The sequence below is a fragment of the Artibeus jamaicensis genome, unplaced genomic scaffold, assembly GCF_021234435.1.
Source record: "Artibeus jamaicensis isolate MK-2021 breed Jamaican fruit bat unplaced genomic scaffold, CSHL_Jam_final contig_1015, whole genome shotgun sequence".
Classification (NCBI taxonomy): Eukaryota; Metazoa; Chordata; class Mammalia; order Chiroptera; family Phyllostomidae; genus Artibeus; species Artibeus jamaicensis.
The window spans coordinates 15,388,686-15,412,096 of record NW_026521194.1 but is presented as its reverse complement, the minus strand read 5'-3'; the positions used below and the strand labels follow the sequence as shown (position 1 = coordinate 15,412,096).

At 38.4% G+C, this 23,411-nt stretch overlaps 1 protein-coding gene across 3 annotated transcripts in view; it reads left to right on the top strand.

Annotated features, from left to right (window-relative positions):
- UNC80 (unc-80 homolog, NALCN channel complex subunit) overlaps nt 1-23,411 on the top strand; it is a 180,608-nt gene that overhangs the window by 113,139 nt on the left and 44,058 nt on the right. For all 3 annotated transcript variants that reach the window (XM_037166055.2, XM_037166053.2, XM_037166054.2), the window contains 11 exons: nt 246-427; nt 1,526-1,657; nt 4,250-4,436; nt 5,053-5,184; nt 6,947-7,090; nt 12,104-12,204; nt 13,368-13,454; nt 16,518-16,701; nt 19,105-19,199; nt 20,690-20,779; nt 21,513-21,614. In XM_037166055.2, the coding sequence (XP_037021950.2) occupies nt 246-427; nt 1,526-1,657; nt 4,250-4,436; nt 5,053-5,184; nt 6,947-7,090; nt 12,104-12,204; nt 13,368-13,454; nt 16,518-16,701; nt 19,105-19,199; nt 20,690-20,779; nt 21,513-21,614 (1,436 nt within the window). The remainder of the gene's footprint in view (nt 1-245; nt 428-1,525; nt 1,658-4,249; nt 4,437-5,052; nt 5,185-6,946; nt 7,091-12,103; nt 12,205-13,367; nt 13,455-16,517; nt 16,702-19,104; nt 19,200-20,689; nt 20,780-21,512; nt 21,615-23,411) is intronic.

Below are 23,411 nucleotides of genomic sequence, written 5' to 3'. Positions count from 1 at the left end.
CACAGAATGAGTTATTCTAGTGAAGTGTCATGCTGTCCCTGCCCTCGCCCCTGAGATTAGAAGACTGTGGGTGGCCCAGAGGATGGGGATCTTTGGTTTCCAGTGGCTGAAACAATGCTGGTGGCCTGGTTTGATGAGCTCAGGAGTCAGTTTAAGGAAATAGGGGCAATTCCTCATTCTCTCCATGCCCAAGAACCAGGCAAAATGAAAAGGTGTGTAGCTGATGAATTGTTCACTGTCTCTAGCTGCCATGTTCCTGCTGTGTGCCGTGAAAGTCCCCGAGGCCGTGTCTGACATGCTCATGTCCGAGTTCCACCACCCCGAGACGGTGCAGAGGCTGAACGCCGTCCTCAAGTTCCACACACTCTGGAGGTTTCGCTATCAGGTCTGGCCCCGGATGGAGGAGGGAGCACAGCAGATTTTTAAGGTGAGGGATCCTTCCCACATGGGAATGAGATTAGCAAAACCAACCCAAGGCTTGTGGAAATTTATTGAACCTCAAGTTCGCAGTATATGGCTCAAGAGAGGCTTCTTTTGTTTGTTTCTCTAATGATACACAAGAGGGGACCCCCCCAAAATGGAATTAGCTTCTGGAGGGTGGTCCCCTTGTAGTACAAGCTTCCTCCACTAGGTGGATGTTCTAGGAACCCATCTGTATCAGTGTACTAGTTTTTAAGTTGCGGTGGTGTGAGAAGCTGCATTCAGCTTTAGTGAATTTTTTTGAAGACTCTTTCAGGGCAATTGCCCAGTTCCTGGTGGGTGATTTACAGGTGCACCTGCCCAGACTGCACTGAGTGTTCAGTGGTTTTTGACCAAAATTGGCATAACCCCCATGCCCCACCCTCCCTATTCACCTGATCTCACCCCAAATGACCATTTGTTGTTGTTGTTGTTGTTGTTGTTTCCCCGGATGAAAAAAGTCCTCAAAGGGAAACATTTTGCCAATGTAGAAGACATGAAACTAAAAATGGCAAATGAGCTAAAAGGCATCAGAATCAAGAAGTTCAAAAACTGTTTTGAGCAGTGGAAAAAATCTTGTTAGGTAGACTGCATCAAATAGAGAGTACTTTGAAGGTGACTGAAGTTTAAACATGTAAGAATAAATATACAATTTTGTATAAATAAATTTGGGTTTTTGAGTTCTCCCCTTCTAAGGGAACTTAACTCATATATGAATGAATTCTTATTGTTAAAAAATTGAACTATGGAAGAACATAGAGTAAGAAAGTCAAGTCTCTATAAACCTCTAGATCTCACTACTATCCCCAGAGATAAGCACTTAAAAATTTGGTATGTAATCATCCAGACACTTTGCTATAGCTACACAGGTAGATGTTTTCTGGAGGATGGGATGACTAACAAAAATTGGGATCACTTAGTTCAAACCCTTCATTTTCTTAACAAGTAAACTGAGGCCCAGAGAGGCTCATCCTATGATCTATAACATCCCGTGCTCTATAAGATTGTCAAATTTATACTTCAGACTCCATCTTACTGACATCGTTCTTCTGATACCAACTAACAGATCCCGCCTCCCAGTATAAACTTCACACTGCCCTCGCCAGTGCTTGGAATGCCATCCGTCCCAATGTTCGACCCGCCCTGGGTCCCTCAGTGCAGCGGGAGTGTCCAAGACCCCATCAACGAAGACCAGTCTGTGAGTAACAGGCACTTTCTCTTCACCAGGCTTCATGGTCTGCCTATAAGAGAGGAGAACAATGAATGTGTTAGATAGTTTATTCACTTTTTGGTCATAAGAATATAATAACAACACAAAAATACAGCCACAAAAGGTCTTTTGTCTTATGACTAGAGGAGAAGGAAGCAACATCTGGATGAGCATTCACGGGTCTCCAAGCCAACACGGTTTTGTTTTATAATCAAAGCAGCTGTCACCTTATAAAGCTACTAGGCATTGCTTTCTTGGCCATAGGTAATACCTCTGCCTTTTTTTTATTATTAAACAAACATTTTCAACCTATAATGCATAAGCTACCCCAAATTTAATGATTCTGGTCCTAGATGAATAAGAAAAAAGTTGGCATCTCTGGTTTTCTTATTTCAACCCAAGTCTGTCCTTCATCTTGTCAATCACTTGTGTCATCCTCGTAAATAACACTAGTGAGACCTCAGACCTTAGAGTACTCTACTAGATCTCTGCCCTATGTAATACAGTTTATGAACAGTTAAGTTCAGAACATAGTCTATTTGTAAACAAGAACCAAGTGCATGTGCCTTTTGAAAAGTGAATCTTCAAAATAAGACCTTTTTTTTACCTGTTGAGTAGTATTTTCTGTATTAGCAGAGTAATGTAGAAAAATTGCAAAGTAAAGTAAAAATAGAAAAAAATCTCTTTGCACAAACTCATAATTAGAAAATCATGGGATTTAGGGCAATTGGTATACAAATATTAAATATATTTGATACATCTCACAAAATATCCCCAGGAAGGTTATCATTTTACCCTTATCCTATAGAATAGAAAAGTGCCCTCTTTATTCTAATTAGTGTTATGTTTTAAATGCCATTTTAAATGGCAAAAGGAAAAAAACAACACATCATTTTGCTGTTTCTATTCTCACTTCTTTAAAAAGTTAGTTAAGCCTTGGCCTGTGTGGCTTTGTTCGAAGGAGCCTCATCCTGTGCATGAGGTTTGATCCTCCGCCAGGGCACATACTGATGTTGTGGGTTTGGTTTCTGGTCAGGACGAGTACAGGAGGCAACCAGTCAATGTTTCTTTCTCATATTGATCTCTCTCTCTCCCCCTCTCCCCCTCCCCCTCTCCCCTTCTCTCTCTGTCTCAAATCAACAAATGTGCCCTCAGGGAAGGATTTTTTAAAACGATAGTTGAATATATGGAGTTAGGTTAAACATTTTGCATGTCACACATATATTTTCTAGTCCTTGTAGTTTCCTTGAGGAACTGTTATTTTGAGCTCTACCCATAAAAATATTTTATTTTAACTCTTCTGCATATAGTGCTTTTGCATCTGATGGTTTTCATGCCAAACAGAAAGGCACCCCTTTTCTCACCCTGATATGTGTAGTCATCTAGTCATCCTAACCCCTGTCAGAAGGATCTTTGATTTTCCCTCCAGACAGGTGGCTGACTCATGAGCCAAGCACATTCTTTATTCCAAGTTCACAATGAATTTGATATCAAATCCCCTGGTTCTGTATTCAGTTCTTTGTCTTTCATTTCACAACTCTTTACTTACTTTATCATAATAAAGTATCTTAATCTCTGACTGAAAATACTCTGCCATTGGGCCCATCAAACGCTCTAAATGGCTGTCATGCCATTCATTGTGGGAAACCATTGGTCTTAGGTTAAGATCCTACTTAAAGGGGACTTCTGTGACTGCAGCCCTTTAGGACAATGACCAGCACCTCTTATCTGTCTCTGAAACCCTGTATGAGCACTGGCAACAACAAAGTATGGAGTAACTGTTATATCTGGACATTCATTCTTATTAGTAACCAAGAACTCCAGTGGTCACGTCCCTGCTCCTCACAGCTCTGGGACCTGGTCTCAGCATAAGTGTCATGAGGCAGGCACAAACAGAATGGCCATTACACAGAGTGAAGTTTTCTCCTTTATTGTGTTCTTATCTGTTATGCCTTTCCTACTGGTAAACAGAGTCAAATTTTACATTCAACCTGTGACACCGAAACACTTCATAATCTCCATCAGTAACTTTGTGTCTACAAATATTGTTAAGTATTTACCATGTGTCACTGTATTTATACGCAAATATTATGTATTTACACTGTGGTAGATCCTTAAGATTTAAAAAAATGAAATAAATCACTTAAGTAATTGGTTTATATGAGAGGCAGATCTCATTCCTCCTCCTTTCTCTTTTACTAACCTTATGAAATAAATGGCCTTCGTTTAAAACCCATTCAAAAATATCAGAAAGAGAGCATTAAAACTATTTAATTTTAATGTTTAAAGAGTGAATCATTGATATCACCCCAAGTTCTAAAAGTAAAATAGTATTTTTTTTCAGAAATTTCCAATATTCTTGAAGAATTACTCTGATTGGGTAAAAAGGAGTAGTTTAGTTGTACCAACCTGGGACTTTGGTAGAAAAACAAGTAAATCCCCAGGAAAGCAGGTGATGGGTGCATGAACATTCCCTGAGCTCAGAGTGGCACATTTGTGGAATTCAGTGGATCACTCTTTATGCCTGTGAGCTTATAAAAGAATTGCTATTAAATAACCTTGCCTTCATTGTCTCCATAGAAATCCTTTTCAGCCCGGGCTGTGTCTCGCTCCCATCAAAGGGCAGAACACATCTTAAAGAACCTGCAACAGGAGGAAGAGAAGAAACGTCTTGGCCGAGAAGCCAGCCTCATCACCGCCATCCCCATCACCCAGGAGGCTTGCTACGAGCCCACCTGCACACCCAGCTCAGAGCCGGAAGAAGAAGGTGCCCTCTACACGGGGGAATTCTCAGGGACTGAGTCACAGGGAAGGGAAAGGACTTGCTTTGAGATAAACATTGATAATTTTATGTGAGATGAGGTGATATGCTTTCTCTGTCTCTCTCTCACCACCTGACACTATCCAAAGAAAGAGAGTTTTCATTTTCTAAATGATTACAGTTGGCCTGTTTAAAGAGAAGGGTGTTAGCCACATGGAATGAACCAAAATGAGAAAGGACCAAGCAGTGATTGTGATTCAGGGAACAGCTGAATCTAGAGTGTTTATTAAAGTAGTAGCAAGTGATTTTTTTCATCATTAAAAATGGGGCTAGCCTATTAACTACCTTCAACCTTCAGAAGTGCATACACTTGGTTGGCTGGTATCAGAAAATGACTTAGGAAGCATTCTAAAATTAGTGATTCTTTGCCCTGCTTTTGTGGAAGCTTTGGGAGGGATTTTGTCTTTCTATAATTTTTTTTTCTTTTCTAAACACATTCTAAATTACTTAAGCTTTATGCTCCAAGAGCAGAATACACTTGTGATGCAAGAACAACTATCATTGTGATGATAACCCATTTTGCTTTAAAACCAAAGTTCATGTTCCCCATTTTCTTTGCTAGTAGAAGAAGTCACCAATCTGGCATCCCGACGATTGTCCGTCAGTCCCTCCTGCACCTCTAGCACTTCCCACAGGAATTATTCCTTCCGCCGAGGGTCAGTCTGGTCAGTGCGTTCAGCTGTGAGTGCCGAAGGTGTGTCCTCTTGCAAATGTGATATTTATTCCTCGTGACTGTGATTTCTGAAACATTTGTCATTTAACATTATCTTACTTCACTACACTACACTGCCTTTATTAAACAACTTGTTTTATGACTTTAAGTTCTAAAAAATATTGAATTATGTGGTACCCTAAAAAAAATATTGTTGATATTACACAGCAATTGTCCTTTGTAAATTGGCTCTATTTTAATTACATTTCAAATCATTGTATTGCTGAGGGTAAGTAGACACTATTCTAGCCAGTTAACAGTTTTAACTGGCTAGTTTTAACTGGCTAGAATAGCCAGTTACACATTACAATCAACTGGTGAGCTTTTAAAAATGTCCAATCCACACCCAGGACCAAATCAGAATCTCTAAGGGTGGGACCTATCCATCCGTATTTCTATAATGTACTCAGAGTATTCCAGTGTGTGGCCAAAATCCGGTTGCTTTAAGGTGCTATTCTGGAATAATTAAACACCAGAGGAAGACCAAAGCTCATGCTACTACTGTAATGAAATCTGATTCCAGCAGGGGGGAAGGAGGTACGGAACATGATGCTCTTGGGTCCTAAGAATTTAAAAAATATGCTTCTCTAATGATGAGCAGCTATCTGGGACTCACTGGTTCATGATTACACAAATTTCACCACTGATTTATAAGGTTATCAAAAAACTGTACAAAAATTATGTTTCATCATTATACAGATTTTATCATATTAAAAAATTATACAGAAACCAGTGGTTCTCAGCTTTTGGCTGTACAACCCTGGGGGACTTAAAAAATGACCAATGCTAATTAATCACAACTTACAGAGATGGAATCCAAGGCATGTGTATATTTTTATAACATCATATTGAGATGTAATTTATATGCCACACAATTCACCCTTTTAGAAATTATAATGCAGTGTTTATTAGTGTACTCATAGAGTGTGCAGACACCACCCCTATCTAATTTTAGAATATTTTCATCATTCTGGAAAGAGACCCTATACTCATTAACAGTCATTTCTCATTCATTGCTTCCCCAAGCCCCTGGCAAGAAATATTCTTTATATTTCTATGGATTTTCCAACTCTCTACACTTCATATAATAGGAACCATACATTATGTAGCATTTTGTGACTTGATTTGACTGAACATAATATTTTCAAGATTGTCACATGTATAAATTCTTCATTCCTTTTCATTACCAGATGATGTTTCATTATATGGATATTCTACATTTTATCAGTTTACCAGTTAGTAGACATTTGGGTCATTTACACTTTTTTGGCTATTATTAATTATGCTGCAATGAATAACTATGCGCAAGTTTTATGAGAACAAAACCACTGAACTATTTCCAAAGTGGCCATATAGTTTTACCATCCTACCAAAAAGCATGAGAGTTCTGGTTGCTCCATATCTTTGAACAGCCAAAATAATGTTGGAAATGAAGAACAAAGTTGGAAGACTCATATTTTCCAATTTTAAAACTTAACTACAAACCTGCAATGAACAAGGATTTACCTGCACATCGATTGAATAGATTTGAACAACCAGAAGTAAACCATTACATTTCCATTGATTTCATGTTTGAAAAGGGTATCAAGAAAATTCAATGGGTAAGGAATAGTCTTTTTAACAAATGGTACTAGGATAGTTATGTACCCAAAATCGTTAAATAAGTAGTCCTTGAGCTGAGAAGAGTTGTTGCACTAGAATTACAATTCTGAAAAAAGCACCCCAATTGTGTCTCCTGCTTCAGATGAGGAGCATACCACTGAACACACACCCAACCACCATGTGCCTCAGCCCCCCCAGGCAGTGTTCCCAGCATGCATCTGTGCAGCAGTGCTCCCCATCGTTCATCTCATGGAGGACGGTGAGGTGCGGGAAGATGGAGTAGCAGGTACGGTTTTACTAGTAAAAGTGAAATACTTAAGTGGTTTCTCTGGTGTAGGACAGTAGGGTACCCTTGAAGATATTAACTACTGGCCACATGTTGATTTGTTTTATGCACATATTACATTATAGATTTATGGTACACACTGAACTAACACTATCATTTTCACCAATTCTTCCTCCCTACCTTTATGACAAAAAAGCTGCATCTAAGATAACTGGTTGGGTCCAGGAGCATTGTTTATGCCCAAAGAACAGCATAACACTTACTGGCCACATGGAAATCAAGTAGTGACTATGGCCACATTGGAAATCATCAGTTATTAGCTTGGTACCACTAATGCCATCTTTCCCGCTTGATTACCTCTGCAGAAGTGCTACCTAAAGAAAATAATTGCAATGTGAAATGATAAACTGGAGGTAGAGATGATTTACATTTGTAACAGTTTACTGTTCTTTTAATGCTAATTTAAAAAGCCCTTCTCAATAATGATTTTTTAAAACCCAAAAAGAAAAATGGGCAAAGGATAGAGATACAATCTAATGGCCAATAACATTTGTAGACAACATTGTTGTTTAAAACAATGAACTCTTACATTTCAGCTCAAAGAACTACAAACACTATTTTAAATGAAAATATCCATGGTTGGTAAATATTCAGGGAAAAAAGAATCTTTGCACTTTGCTAGTGGGAGTATAAAATTCAGTATAAGCATTCTGGAATGACAGTTTCGTGACATGTGTCAAAACCTAAAGAGTGTGAAAACCCTCTGACACAGATTTTGACTTGTAGCAATTTCCTAAGGCAATAATGAGTGCTGTATAAAAGTTTATATAGAATACTATATATTGTATGTTATTTAAAATAACAAATGTTTGAAAAGGGTTTAGAGCCACATCAAAATTACAACTAAAATATAGACCAAACATCACTCAGAGCCATCAGAAATCGAGCTGTATGGAAGTTTGACAACTATATCCATCCAGACTGGTAGGAGGGATGGAAACATGGAATAGCTAGTCCCACATACAAATGTGGTAGATAAAAATTCAGGAGGACTGTCTCAGGAATGAGGAGTTCCAGCCCCATATCAGGCCCCCCAGGCCAGGGTTCCTCTGCCAGGAAGATGAATCCCCATAACTTCTGACTGCAAAACCAGTGGGAATTGAGACAGTGGAATAACAGCTGGAGTCCCAAACAGTTCCTCTTAAAGAGCCCACATATTTAGTCAGACTCACTCCGTCTGAGCTCCAGCACCAGGGTAGCAACTTGAAAGGCACTGGTGGCATACGGGGAGGAACTGAAGTATCTGACATCAAGGTGAGAGCTGAGGGAAAGCTTTCTCTCAGACAGAAAGGTAGGCTGAGGCCATTGTCTCTTTTCTGAACCATTCCGCAATAAATCCACAGAGCCAGCTGGCTGGTACCATATCTGAGACTCCATCAACCTGGCTAACACTGTTTGATCTGCCCTGGAGATCCCCAGAGGGCAGAGATTGGTGGTCGATGATCATACCCTGTCCTTGTAGCTGACTGACCTGGATAAATCCCTTCCATTGATCTGCCAACAGTAATCAAGGCTGAACTACTAGAAGAAGGTATACTCAGCCCACAAACAGAATGTACCTTGAGTACCCAGCTTGGTGATAGGGGATGCAGTGCCACTGGGACTTATAGGACACCTACTATATTAGGAAATACTACCAAGATAGGGCATCAAAGCAGCTCTACCTAATACATAGAAACAAACACAGAGGGACTGCCAAAATGAGAAGACAAAGAAATACAGCCCAAATGAAAGAACAGATCAAAACTCCAGAAAAAGAACTAAACAAAATGGAGATAAGTGATCTATCAAATGCAGGGCTCAAAACACTCGTTATAAGGATGCTCGAGGAACTTAGTGAAGACCTCAGCAGCATAAAAAAGATACGATCAGAAAGGCAGGATACACTAATTAAAATAAAGGACAATTTACAGGGAAATAGCAGTAGAGTGGTTGAAGCTGAGAATCAAATTAATGATTTGGAACTTAAGGAAGCAAAAAATAACCAATCATAACAACAAGAAAAAAAAGAATCTAAGGAAGTCAAAGATAGTATAAGCAGCCTCTGGGACAACATCAAGTGATCCAACATTTGCATAATAGGGGTGTCAGAAGGAGAAGAAAAGAGCAAGAAATTGGAAATCTATTTGATTTGAAAAAGAAATGAAAGAAAATTTCCCTAATTTGGTGAAGGAAATAGACACTCAAATCCAGGAGGCACAAAGTCCCAAACAAGATGGATGCAAAGAGGTCTACCTCAAGACCCATCATAATTAAAATTCCAAAGGTTAAAGATAAAGAGAGAATCTTAAAAGCAGCAAGAAAAAAAGCAGTTAGTTACCTACAGGGAAATTCCCGTAAGACTATCAGCTGATTTCTTGAAAGAAACTTCTCAGACTAGAATATTCAAAGTCATGAAAAGAGGGACCTACAGCCAAGATTGCTCTACCCAGCAAAGATATCGTTTAAGATCAAAGAGCAGATAAAGAGCTTCCCATCCCTAGCTGGTATAACTCAGTGGATTGAGCACAGGCTATGAACCAAAGGGCCACCAGTTCGATTCCCAGTCAGGGCACATGCCTGGGCTTCAGGTCAGAGGCCACGTGAAAGGCAACCACACGCTGGTGTTTCTCTCCCTCTCTTTCTCCTTCCCTCCCCTTCTGTCTAAAAATAAATAATTATAATCTTAATAAAAAGCTACCCAGACAAAAAACTAAAGGAGTTTATTATCACGAAACCAGTATTTTATGAAATGTTAAAGGCACTTATTTAATAAAAAGAAGATCAAAACAACTGTGAACTATAAAATGGCAATAATTACATGTCTATCAACAATTGAGTCTAAAAACAAACTAAGCAAACAAGAACAGAGACCGGATCATGGATACAGAGAGTGTTTTCGTGGTTGCCAGGTGCGAGAGATGTGGAGGAATGAGTGAATAGGTGAGGGGATTAAGTACAAATAGGTAGTTATCAGATAGCCATTGTGATGTAAAGTACAGTACAGGAAATGGAGTAGCCAAAAGAACCTATGCCTGTCCCATGGACATGAACAGTGGTATGAGAATTGTCTGAGGGAGGTGGGGGTGCTGGGTGGAGGAGGGCAGAGGGGGAAAATTGGGAAAACTATAATAGTATAACCAATAAAATACAGTTTTTAATAAAAGAATTTGTTTAAATGTCTAGTTAATCATGAGTAGCTCCATATGATAACATTCTGTGCACAGGTTAGAAATAACATTCTAGAAGAATATTGACGTAAAAAGTGTTCAGTATATTGCTAAGTAAAAAAAAAAAAAACTAAGTACCAAAGAATATTTTAATATGATATTATTTAAAAACACATATAAATATATATTTTATATATATGAAAGGACATCCTTCAAAATGTTTATAGTTTATATGCTTGGTAAAATTCCTAGTCTTACTTTTCACTTTTTTTCTGTATTTTTTATGTTTTAATCATTAAGGTGCCTTACTTCAGCAATTAGAATAAAAGCATTATAAAGATAGTTTTGCAACCAATTTCAACCTTTGAAAAACCTACACGTATTCTAATTGTGTATAAAGACATGTGAAATCTAAAGTTTATATTTACATATCTGTTCATATTACTTATAAAGTTCTTCATTTTAATTGGATGGTTAATTTCTGAAGCAAAAAAATAGTATCACTCATTTAAAATATAGGCTTTATTGAGTAATAAGTATATACTAAATTATATTCTTAGTTTAGAAGACTAAACTAAATATACTAGACTGAGGACCATGCAGTGCTTACCCACTAGTCACTTTGACCCACCTGTTTTCTCAGCCTGGGCATTTTCAGGCTACCACAGCCTGACTGCCTTCCCCAAAGAGGTGGTGCTTCCTGTCACATTAGGGATAATTATTTATTCCTATGCCAGCCATCATTAGAAGTGGGAGCCTAATTATTACTGGCTCAGCTATTTCATTTGGCTAAAGAAGATATTATTTATTTAAAGTATTCATGGGAACAGTGAAAGATGATCTCTAATCCTTCTGCATCCTAATGCAATGTATTTTCTAAAAATCAAATAATTACTTTAGAAACTTTTTCATGTTTCAAATAATTAAATGACTTTAATTAAATAAACACTTGGTACTGCTAATATCAAAGTGATTTCCAAAACAAAGATCCACAGATATATTCTTTTTTAATAGAAATACATTGAAATATAACATTGTATTAGTTTTAGGTATAAAACACAAAGACTTGATATATGTATATACTGGGAAATGATTGCCACGATAAGTTTAGTTAAAATCTATCACCACACAGTTATAATTTTTTCTTATAAGAATTTTAAGATCTACTCTTCTAGCCACTTTTAAATGTACAATGGAGTATTATTAACTGTAGTCACCATACCATACATTACATCTCCAGGATTTAACTTATAACTTGAAGTTTGTAACTTTTGACCACCTTCATTCATTTCCCAAGTACCTACCATCCTCACCTCTGGAAATCACAAATCTATTCTCTGAGTTCAGATTTTGTTTGTATCGTTGGGTTTTGATTGTTGTTGTTTTAGATTTCACATGTAATTAAGATAATCTTACGTGTAAGTAAGATTGTCTTTCTCTGTCTGGCTTATTTCACTGAACATAATGCCCTCTAAGTCCATCCATGTGTTGCAAATGGCAGGATTTCTTTTTTTTTTTTCAGACTGAATGATACTCCATTATATATCACAAATGTATTGTTTATGAAAGCAACGCTAAAACCTAAAAACCATCTTATACTTGTTTGTTAGCTTTTCTTTACAAGTTAAAATGTTCCAAACAATGACGAGAACAAATATTCACCTTTCAATAGAAAAACAGTTCATAGAATTTTTAAGGCAAAAAAGAGAGAGACTAATGAAAGCTTAATAAATTGTTTGAATACTTTATCTAATAGATTTATTTTCATTTAAGACAAACAGACAATTTTTTTTCTCTTTTAAAGTGAGTGCTGTGGCCCAACAAGTCTTATGGAATTGTCTAATTGAAGATCCATCAACAGTTCTTCGACATTTTCTGGAAAAACTGACCATCAGCAATAGACAAGTAAATTCCTCTGTCTCTCCGTCTCTCTTTTAATAGTGTAGCTATGTGTTTGAACAATGTTAAAGGCAAGCAATGGACTTTGTGGTGCTGTGCGTGAAACATCAATGTTTTCTGGTGACAGTGATGAGCAATATTCAACTTTACTGTTTTCCTTCTAATTTCTCCACTAGCTAATGTCTCCATAGTGTGTGGTACATTGCTAGTGATGACCCCTAAAATACTGACAGATTCTCAGTCTTTTAAACAAAGATTGAACTCAGTGTAATGTTCTTAGTAGTGGTACATTTATTGAATTCTGATTGCTTGGTAGTCTGTGATGAGTGCAGGTAGGGTTATTAGAATGTGTTGCATCGCTTCATTAATCAATAATTCTAATTCAACCAACCACCCTGTAAGAAAACTGTGGCAAATAAAAGTAGTCTTCTGAGCAATGGTAAACTTCACTGACGACTAAATATTATTTGTTCATGTCTGTGTTACGGTCCTGTTTGCCAGAAGATTAAGTTTAGTTCCTGAAAGGTAAAGTTAGCTACAGTTTTTGTTTATCCTCTCACTTTGTTTATCTGTCTCACTTGAAACCTAGGAAGCAGAACTACAGAGTTCAATAAAGCTGGTTTGTTGCAGGGGTGTCCAACCTGCAGCTCAGGACGGCTATGAATGTGGCCCAACACAAAATCGTAAATTTACCTAAAACCTCTTTGGGCTCATCAGTTTTCATTAGTAATTGTGTGTTTTATGTGTGGTCCATATCAACTCTTCTTCTTCCAGTGTGGCCCAGAGACACCAAAAGGTTGGGCACCCCTGGCAATGGCCTCATAGGTTCTCCTCACATGCTTGCCACACCTGGCAGCCATAACGGAGTTGACCAAATGTACAGCTTTCCCATGATTTGCCTGTGACCTGTAGACAGACTAAATTTTGAATTTTTTTTAAAAAGTTGGCTGACCTCCACTGAGTGATTTCATGTGTTTGTTCTGAGGAGAAGGTGTCGGAGTTGGTTTACTGTACATAACAAGTATCATATAGATGATGTAAAATGTTGAACATGGACATCAAAATGTGGCTAAAAGTAAGGGGTAATATCCACAACCCTACTTTTCAAGAAGTTACTTTTATTTCCTACGGCATGGCAGCTGAATGAGACTAGAATTCTGTCCTTTCAGGATGAGTTAATGTACATGCTGCGCAAACTTCTCCTGAACATTGGAGACTTTCCTGCTCAGACATCTCACATCCTGTTCAACTACTTGGTAAGTTTCAGCCCCCAGTAGGTTGTAAATGCTCCTGTCCAAGTAGGATAAAGTAATACGAGAAAAAATTTTCGGAGATTTTTTTTTTTTTTGCAATTCATTCTCACTTGGTATATGACTAAAGGTGAATGGCAGTGAGCTAAATGTTGTAATTAGCTAAATTTACCATTGTGTGTATGGGGACACTTCTTCCACACAGTCTTGGACATGTTGTGGGTACACAATAAATATCAGTTCCTCTCTATCTTCCTTTGGCATTTTACAACTTCATTATGTTCCTGATTTTGGTTTGAGAAAATATGTGCAATTTTTAGTTATTTTTTCCCTTTTCTTCTTTCACTGTAAAACACATACACACACACATACTCAACACACAAAAAGGTTGCCCTAGGTGGAAAGTAGTTGTGGGTGTACTTTGTACGGTAGCTCTCTGTGCTCTAAGACCTCCTGACAACTCCTTCCTGAACCTTCCAGAATTTACTAGTTTCTTTGCATTCTCCTTGCACCCTGAGTGAATACGCAGTTTGGGGACTGTTGACATGATGTGTGTTCTTTGAAATTGTACCTTAATCCAGGCAGACAGATGGGCAAATAAATTTCTGTGCTGAGAGAAATTCTTCCTCTTCCCTCGCTTTCATCAGTCTTCCAGCAGGTTGGGAAATAGAAGAGTTATGTCTGTGCATCTGTAGCAGAGTGATAAATTTAACTTACACTACAACTCCGACATGCAGAAAAACCTCTTGTAATTCCTTTCTCTTCTCTACGACTGATTTGATTTTCCTCCTGAGTGCCCACCTGCTGGTTGACAAAGGAAATAATGTAAATCATGTCCAATCCAGTTTTAAGTTCAGAATAATAAATATACATAAATAGTGCCTTTGGAGAGTGTTCAGTGTCTGTTGGCTAAAATTATAGTTACTAGGAATTTCCTTCCCTCCCTATTGCTTTCATCTTTAAACACCATGTGAAATCGGGAAGATACAAGACCTTTGTTCACCGTCCTATCCTTTATTCAGCATTTGCCCTGGCTCCTCTCTTCATGAGACAGTGCTCTTTATCTGACTGGTTGCCGGGTGCCCAGCTGGTTGCTGTGTCATGGGGTCCCTCCACTCCCAGTGGTGACTGCTGGGAGCCTGAACCTCACCTCAGGTCCTGCTGGTGCTGTAGATGCCTGAGTTCTGGTATTGAGTCCCATAGGGCTCTCACTAGGGTGTCCTATACAGTGACACCAACCTATGCCAATTCTAGAAAGCCCCCCAGCTGAGCCTTCTGCTACTTCTTGGTCCTGTCTACATCACACAAAAGCCAAAGGAAGGTTATCAAAGCCAAATATGAGGGCCTCCCTCAGTTGAAGTATGTATCTGCCAAGCTTAGGTTGCATCCAGGCTGGCTTGGAAAGTCTCTGAGGTGAACTCCTGTCAGGGACCAGAGGCAAGAGCCCCCTCGGTGACCTACCAATTTCCAGGTCACTGCAGAGGGGAAATGCTTCCTTGGACCACGGCTCTCCTTAATCTTTTAGCCCTGGGGTAAGAAGATGGGCTTTTCATGTTCCTCTGTCATACTCGCCCATCAACTCCAAATAAGCCCTAACGGTAGGGGAAAGTCCTCCCTGCTGGGTAATCCATAAGCAAATAGAGAAAAGGGCTGACAACACTTTGGCCTTGCTGTGTATCTGGTTTTGCATGAATATAAAATTTTCTTTTTCCATTTCTGTCTAAGCCCTGATCTTCCCCTGATTCCCAAACACATGCATGTTCTGGGTGGATTCAGGAAATGGTCTTATACTCACAGTGGCCAAACTGGGAAGGGCAGAGTCATTTTAAAACCATTACCCTTATCGTGCCTCTTTTTTCCAGCAACTGTGTGTGGTGGGGATCCCAGGGTCACTAACTCACCTCCTCCAGACTTTGTTAGTGACATTTCAATCCCCTGCCTCACTTCACTGAGAGATCTTCAACTTGGGGTATGAGCATATCTGCGGATATGTGAAGACTTTTAAAGTCTCCAAATCCTCAACGTACACATATGTACTAGCACTTTTTGAGCAGACCTGATCATCCCAATGATCATTCTCCTGCTGTACACAGAAAGGCCCACACTGACCATCACAGGTGTCACGAAGCTGCATTGACAGACACGTGAGACAGAGAAAGAATCTGGTGTACTCTGTGGGTTCTCAGGAAGCCTCCTGTATGATTGGTCAAGGCTCTTGGAAGAGGTGGAATCCACGGGACTTCCCACTTCCTCCGGTCATTGATAGATTTCAACTGGGATTGAGTTTTGACTCTCCTTAGGGTATTCAGCCCTCAGATTAGATTAGTGACACTGATTCTTTCAGTGTAACTGGAAAGTTTTAAAGGATTAACAAGTGTTTCAAGAAACAATGGCTAAAAACCACTGCAAAAGGGGACGACTTTTATTTTTCATACTGATTTTGTGCATTGTCGAATAAGGTAGTTAAAGCGTATTTCATCAAATATAATGAAATACACATTCCAGCTGCAGTCAGTTCTCTTTTTATTTCCATGTATAAAATGTTTAATCTATTTTATTCCTATTAACAAAAAATAAACTAGTAACTAAATATTTTAAGTGTCAGCTTAAAAATGTACAGAATGGCACATGGTTTTTCAAAATTACTGAGAGGGCACAAAGACTTTTAAGTCCATCAACTTAGCCAAGCCGAGTGTTCCTAGGTTCAGACCCTTGGACATAATCCATGCTGCCACGAGTGTTTGGGCAAACATCATATAGAGATTATTTTGGGGTCGCCTAAGGAGCTGGGCCACCAAGTGAGTTGAAGCCTGGCCAAATGATCTTCTGTTTTCCTCTCTAGAAGTAGCCATTTTTAGTGATACATAAAAATGTCCAGCATTCAATTCTGGTCAGTTTTCCAGTTATTCCCTCTCCTGCTCAGGGCCATTGAAAGTGTTGGAGAAGCATTTGAACAGAGAATATGAAGGTGCCAAAGAATATTTAGTAAAAAAATGAAAAGCCGAGGCAAAGAGAATGTGGGCTGAGGATCACTGTGGCCGTGTGAACTCTTCCCGTTCTGCCTTGCAGGTGGGATTAATCATGTACTTTGTGCGGACCCCCTGCGAGTGGGGCATGGATGCCATTTCAGCCACTCTGACGTTCCTGTGGGAGGTGGTGGGTTACGTAGAGGGCCTCTTCTTCAAGGATCTGAAGCAGACCATGAAGAAGGAGCAGTGCGAAGTAAAGCTCCTGGTGACCGCCTCAATGCCAGGTAATGCATTACTGCCTTGGGAAGATACAACTTTTATTAAGACTATAAGCAACTCTTTTATTTTTTATTTTTCCTTTTAAATGGTAGTTTACATTCAATATTATTTTGTATTAGTTTCAGATGTACAGCATCGTGGTTAGACAGTCATATACTTTACAAAGTGATTCCCCCCAATATTTCCAGTACTCACTTGGCACCATACATAGTTATTATAATATTATTGACTGTCTCCCCCATGCTGTACTTTATATCCCTGTGACCATTCTGTAGTTACCAACTTGTACTTCTTAATCCCTTTACTTTCTGTGCCCAGTCCTCCAACCTCTGTCTTCTCTGGCAACCATCAGTCTGTTCTCTGTATCTATGAGTCTGTTTCTATCATGTTTGTTCGTTTATTTTGTTCTAAATAATCCTTTGAAAGACCAAGCATCTCTTTCATTCATGAGAAAATTTCAGAGTTCTGACCCTGGTGTTGAGTGCTTCAAAGAATTCTTGTTTAATACATTCCAAAGAAGTACAATAGACCCTTTAAGAGTCAGCAATTGTCAGATGAAAAGAGAGACATCACAACTGAGATCCCCATGAATCAGTCCTTGACGGGCCGCCAAGGTTGCAGATTTATTTAAGTCTATCGCAGAGGGCCAGCTGAACGGAAAGCCTTTGTGAATGAACACTTGGCACTGCAAGGAGAATAATATTGTTTGCATGGCTTGGACCCCAGTCCTTTGTCAAGCCAATGAGAGATGGCTTTATGAAAAATTGGAAAAGGAAAAGCAGGAAGAAAGAGAATTACAAAAGAACATGAAGTGCCATGTAAACTCTAGATACAGTTTCTTTACACTTTGAATAACTTGTCTTTGTTTAAGATAAAAATTTGGCCAAGCCTTTCTCCTTGTGCAGTGACTGAGAAAATCCGAGATGACACATGTATTGAAGTAAAGAAAATGACAAAAGTATATATAAGAACACAGGTTCTGGCAGCAAAGAGACCTGTGTTAAAGTCATAGAACTTCCATTTATTGTTTATATGATTAGTATTAGTTTTAAAAAATTCATAGTTTTTTAAGCTTTCTTTCCTCGTGTGTAACATAAGGATATAACTGTGTTTTACAATCCTGAGGAATAAATTAATTTAGGTATATAAATTGCTCACTGTGGTACCTGACTCATGGAAACCATTCAGTGAATGGTTGTTGTGTATTTACATATGTTCTGTAGATAATTCCACGAAGTGAATGGTTTTTATTAGCAAATAAACTCATTTTGCCATTCATATTCTTAAAAACAACTCATTAAACATCAAAGTGTATTATAATGTTCACAAAGATTTGTAATTAGTGAGTGAAGTAGAATAAGTATTGTCCCACTGGCTAAGTAGAATACCGAAAATGTACATTTAAGCTGCATTTCAGGTCCTTGTCTTGGTTTTGCTGATATCTCTATTTATAGTTTCTCAACCATTATTGCCTGATCATCTCATTTAAAATACAGGATCTATTACTTGTTACCATGCTCAGGGTTTAAATTCTGACTCCTCCACTAAATCAGTGATTTTCAGCAGGTGTGCCATGGCACACTGGCGTGCTGCAAGAATTATTAAAACATTCAGTACCCAACTATTTAGTCAGGGTCACTGACCTCTTTTCCCTTAGATTGTCAAATAAAAAAGTGCAACACACAACACAACAATAGCCATCCAGTGTGAATGCCCTGTCTTGAACCATAAATATATAGGTCATGTAATGGAGTTGCATCTTATTGGTCACATCACATAATCAGGTTGCATCTGATTGGTTAATTCTTGATACCAGAAACTTTTATATACAAGTATAGGCACTTGATACTCTTTACTATTGTACATTATGTCCTTGGACAACTTGCAAAATTATCATAACAATCAATGAAAACTATACCTATTTTTTGTCAGATTGGCAAAAAGTATAATACATTTTTTGGTGTGCCTCAGAGTTTTAAAAATTATGTGTGCAATGAGATGAAAAAGTTTGAAAATCACTGCACTAAAGAAATGTTTCTCTTGGAATAAGTTACTTATAAGTTCTTATAAGAATAAGTACTGTTTCCTCATTTGTAAGATGAAAATATCAATACCCATTTTATAAAGTTGCTGTGAGATTTAGGCATGATTATGCATATAAAACACATGCAAAAGTATTGAGAACTCTGTGAATGGTGGCTACCATTATTTAATAATATATTTGAAGTATATATTTAACTATAAATAAAGTAGTATAATTAGTAGAGTGTACAAATCACATTAAGCTCTAATAGTACTAATCATTACAATAAAATATCAGGTTATCAATACTACTTTCATATTTTATGTTTTAAATACATATTTTTCTATAGTAGAAGTCAGTTTGCTATTATTTCTACCTTCTGTAGGCACCAAAACCTTGGTAGTTCATGGACAGAATGAGTGTGATATTCCAACCCAGTTACCAGTCCATGAAGACACTCAATTTGAAGCCCTGTTGAAGGTAGGGATGACTTTGACAGAAGTGATTTTTTAATGGCACATTGACTATAGACACTTCACTGATCATGCAACTTGTAATTAAATAGCATTTCTCTATCTTCAGAAAATATGCGCATTTGTTTACCTCTTCTAGAATCCATTCCACTATTGTATACTTCCCCTCTTTCCTTGCATAATTTTTCCCACATTACTGAGGTTTTAGCTCTGCATTGAAGTAAGAAACATCATGCAGCTACAGCGGCAGCATGACACTCTGGTGTGTACTCCTACCTGTGCTGGCGATGCTGTGAATTCCCGCCTCAGAGCTTCCTGGCATCAGGTGTCCTGGTTCTGGCGGTGGCCTGGGTCTGCGCACTGAGCATGGGGGCACATCTGAGCTGTCACTGATAATCCATGCTGGAGACTTTTTCTGCAACATCTAGTTGAATGAGATATAGTCACTCACAGAAATTATTGAGGAAGCAGAAAATATGTACCATAAATGAATGAAGTGAGTCAAGAAAGTATTTTTAATTATTATGCCAGATATTCCCCTCAAAAGAAATGCAGTCCATAGCTGTGTGACCGACCACAAGGTTTTTAAGGTAAAACAATAAGTAAATTAGTGCCATGATTCCCACTAGAATCACTGGGGATTATTTATGTGAAGTTCAGAATTTTGGTGATCTAATTTCCTGAAACACAGCTCCAGGTTAGACCTGGAAAGGCCTCTGAAAAGTTTAGTTTTGCCAAACTGGTACATTTTATTTCAGTGGAAATGGTTGTTAAGCCTCCTTTAGGCCTCACTCAGACATCTCCAGAGAATTTCTGAGGCCCAAAGAAGCAAAATTCAACAATCCCTCCTCTTTCTGCTCTATGTCAAAAGGTAGGAGAACATGAAGGCAGGTAGACTTGAGTTCAAACTCAGGCTCCACCACAAGCACTATGACCTAAACCTCTCTTCTCTCAGTTTCTTTTGCACAGTACTGGGGTTCTAGTACATGTTGTATAAGTAATTTACCTGGAAAGCACTGAACTTGGAATGTAGTCTACGATGAGTGCTCAGTGCATTGTATTTGTATTCTTCAAGTTGTTACTGGCTTTCTTCCCAATATTGAGTCTATGCTTCCACGGTTCCTCACTCAGCCTGAATTACAATGGTACATCTTTTAGCACTATGAAAGTAGATAGTTTAAATCACATTACTAGTTTATTAATCATCTTTGGAAGATAACTACATATCCAAATCCAGTGTGTACCCATATGTATGTGTGCTTATATACATGCATAGGTATACACACATACGTATATATGTACAAGCACATACACACATATACATATGCACATGTAATATATAAGAAGTATATAAGATGTATATACAAACAGTCACATATATATAAAATCCTTAGGAAAAGTTACCTTGTTTTTATAATATTTGTATTTTTAATTTATTATCTGGCACATAATATGTTGTCACTAGATACTTATTAAAATGTATTGTTATTGTTCTAGGAGTGTTTGGAGTTTTTTAATATCCCAGAATCCCAGTCCACAAATTATTTTCTCATGGATAAGCGATGGAACCTTATCCACTACAATAAGGTGAGACTGTGTAGTAATGCTGCAACTCACACTGGGTTGTGCCAAAAGCTTGTCAGTCCTTTTTTGAGGGCAGCGTCCACTTGGGGGGGCATCTTTGTTTAGAGGTTAGGAGTATGGCCACTTAGCTCACACAGCCTTACTGTCTGTGTAGCTGTGGACTAGCTGCTTTACCTTCGTATCCTTCAGGGGCCTTGTCTGAAAAATGAAGGTGATGCTAATAATATCTGCTGCAAGACTGTTGTGATAATTAAAGAAGATAAGCCGAGTAAAGCACTTAGCAACTCATTATTATTAAGTCTAAGCGGAAACACTAAGTTGCCCGTATAATAACTTCATGTGTCTATTTGGATTTTTAATGTTTTTCTGATTCCCCTCTTTATGATGTTAAGCATGATTGGAGTGACCCAATCTGATGAGCAAAAGAGGACCTCGTGACCACTGTCATTACTTCACAGTGACCTTCTTCCAGAATGTCAGGTGGTCAGTTGCCTTTGGCTGCTTTGCTCCTGACAGCACCCCGGTGCTGGGAAAGAGTACTCAGCCTGGCTGATTTGAAGATTTCCCGAGGAGGGTGTTTACCTTCCTTGGGCTTTTGTAGAGTTGGGAAATGTAAAGTAGTAAGAATCAAAACCATCAGAAAACAGATAACTTGTTTGTCTGACCTAAGGAGGAAATGAGAATAAAAGTGTAATCATCTGAACTCTCTTTTTGTCTTTGTGTAACCCCCTCGCAGACCTACGTCCGGGATATTTACCCTTTCCGGAGGTCAGTGTCTCCGCAGCTGAACCTCGTGCATATGCAGCCAGAGAAAGGACAGGAGCTCATTCAGAAGCAGGTACCTGACCCCCTCAGTTCTGCCTGTAGTTTTGTCATGTCGTTGAGGTGAATGATGTGTAAATGTGTTGCCAATCCCGAGATTCTCTGCTTGTTTGATTCTTTCTAGAGAGAATGGATAGCTGTGCCCTTGATCAATAGATCTCCAAAAATAGTTTTAAGTTTTATTAATTGAATTACAATGTAAAAGTATGAAAGAACTCACCTGGAGTAATGCTATGATGACTCATTGGGTGTAAACAATCTTCTCATTTATTAACCTACTGATGCCAAGCAAGATTTTCATTCCATATTTTTGTGAAACAGGATTGGAAGTGCACATCATCAAGCTATGTGAAGGTTGTTCAGGAGACTAGCTGGAAAAGAAGTAAATCAAAGGCTCAGTGCAGTATGTCTGAGAAAGGCATTGAACTGAGGTGCAGAGATTTGGACTGAGGCCCAGTTCTGCCGCTGACCAGGGATCTGACCTTGGGCATGTTATTGTACTAACTTTTGTTCCAACAGGAGAGATGTAATCATGCAGCTGCACTTAGATTTAAGGCTAGAGAGCAGAATAATATTCACCTGTATCATCGCAAATCAGACTTTGAGCTTAAGGAGGTTCACCAAGTTACATGCAAAATATAAATGTAGTATATAGTTCTAATTGTGCAGTTTAATACGACCTATTTATTACATTGTTTCACTTTTATCTATGTGAATTTGTAATTGATTTACATTCATTTAAAATAAAATATCTAAATAAGAATTTCAGGATGCTTTGTGATATCAGTTTTTCTGCACGTGGCAAGAATGCTAATTTGGCATTAAACTATCCAAAATACCTTTATGAGATGAGTAAGAATGGCATAGAATTAGATTACTCAAAAAAATGTAGTTACTATTAACTACCTAAATTACACTTAAAACAAAAAAAGTACTGAATGCGTTACAAGGTGTGAGATGTTGGACGAAACTGTTAAGATTTTATATTGAAGCATTTCTAAAACAATTCTCCCCAAATTATCCCAGCCCATGATTTTGGCAGCAAAATAACTAATGCCATCATGCATATAGGCACTTCATTAGTGTATTTTTTTAACCATGTTAAGAACATGTTTTAAAAGAATAGCATAAAATGGAGATCTGACTCTGTGTGCAGTCCAAGTTGGACCTTAAGATGTCTTTCCAAGTTCCTCAGGGAGGTAGTAATACACAGACCCTGTGTTTCTGGCTCTGAAGCTTCCTCAACTGCGGCTCACTGCTTATGATCATCTCCCCTGTCCACTGATCAGCAACAGAAAAACAAGTAAGTGTAGGCACTAAGAGGCCTACATTTATGCCATCTAAATTCAGGGCCAAAGGAGTCCTAACCTAGAGTCCCATCAGCTTTTGTCCCAGCATAGATTTTTCCTGGATCCCATTTTGGCTGCTGTTAAAGAGGCAAACCCAGAACCAAGAGGAAACAGCTTAAGGCATCAGTGGAAATGTAGAAGCAATTGGAATGGACTGTCTGGCGCCTGTTGGCAAGGGTCTTTCATATTGTGATAACCAGACAAATGGCCTCTATTTGACTGAACTATTTTTGACAATGCTTGCGTTGTGTCCCTCCAGCCTGCAAACTCTGTTAGAAACACTTTCTTCTGTAGAGCAGATAGATGCAGGAAATGGTGCATTTTAGTATTGCTTGCTCTTTCTGTGTGGTAAAGAAAAAAATTTTTCTCCCTCATTTCCTCCACCCTAGCTTGATTTTATCAGCCCAGTTTGCCATTAAAGATTTTACTTCAATTTCTTCACTCTAAGTCATTTCAGGGTTGCT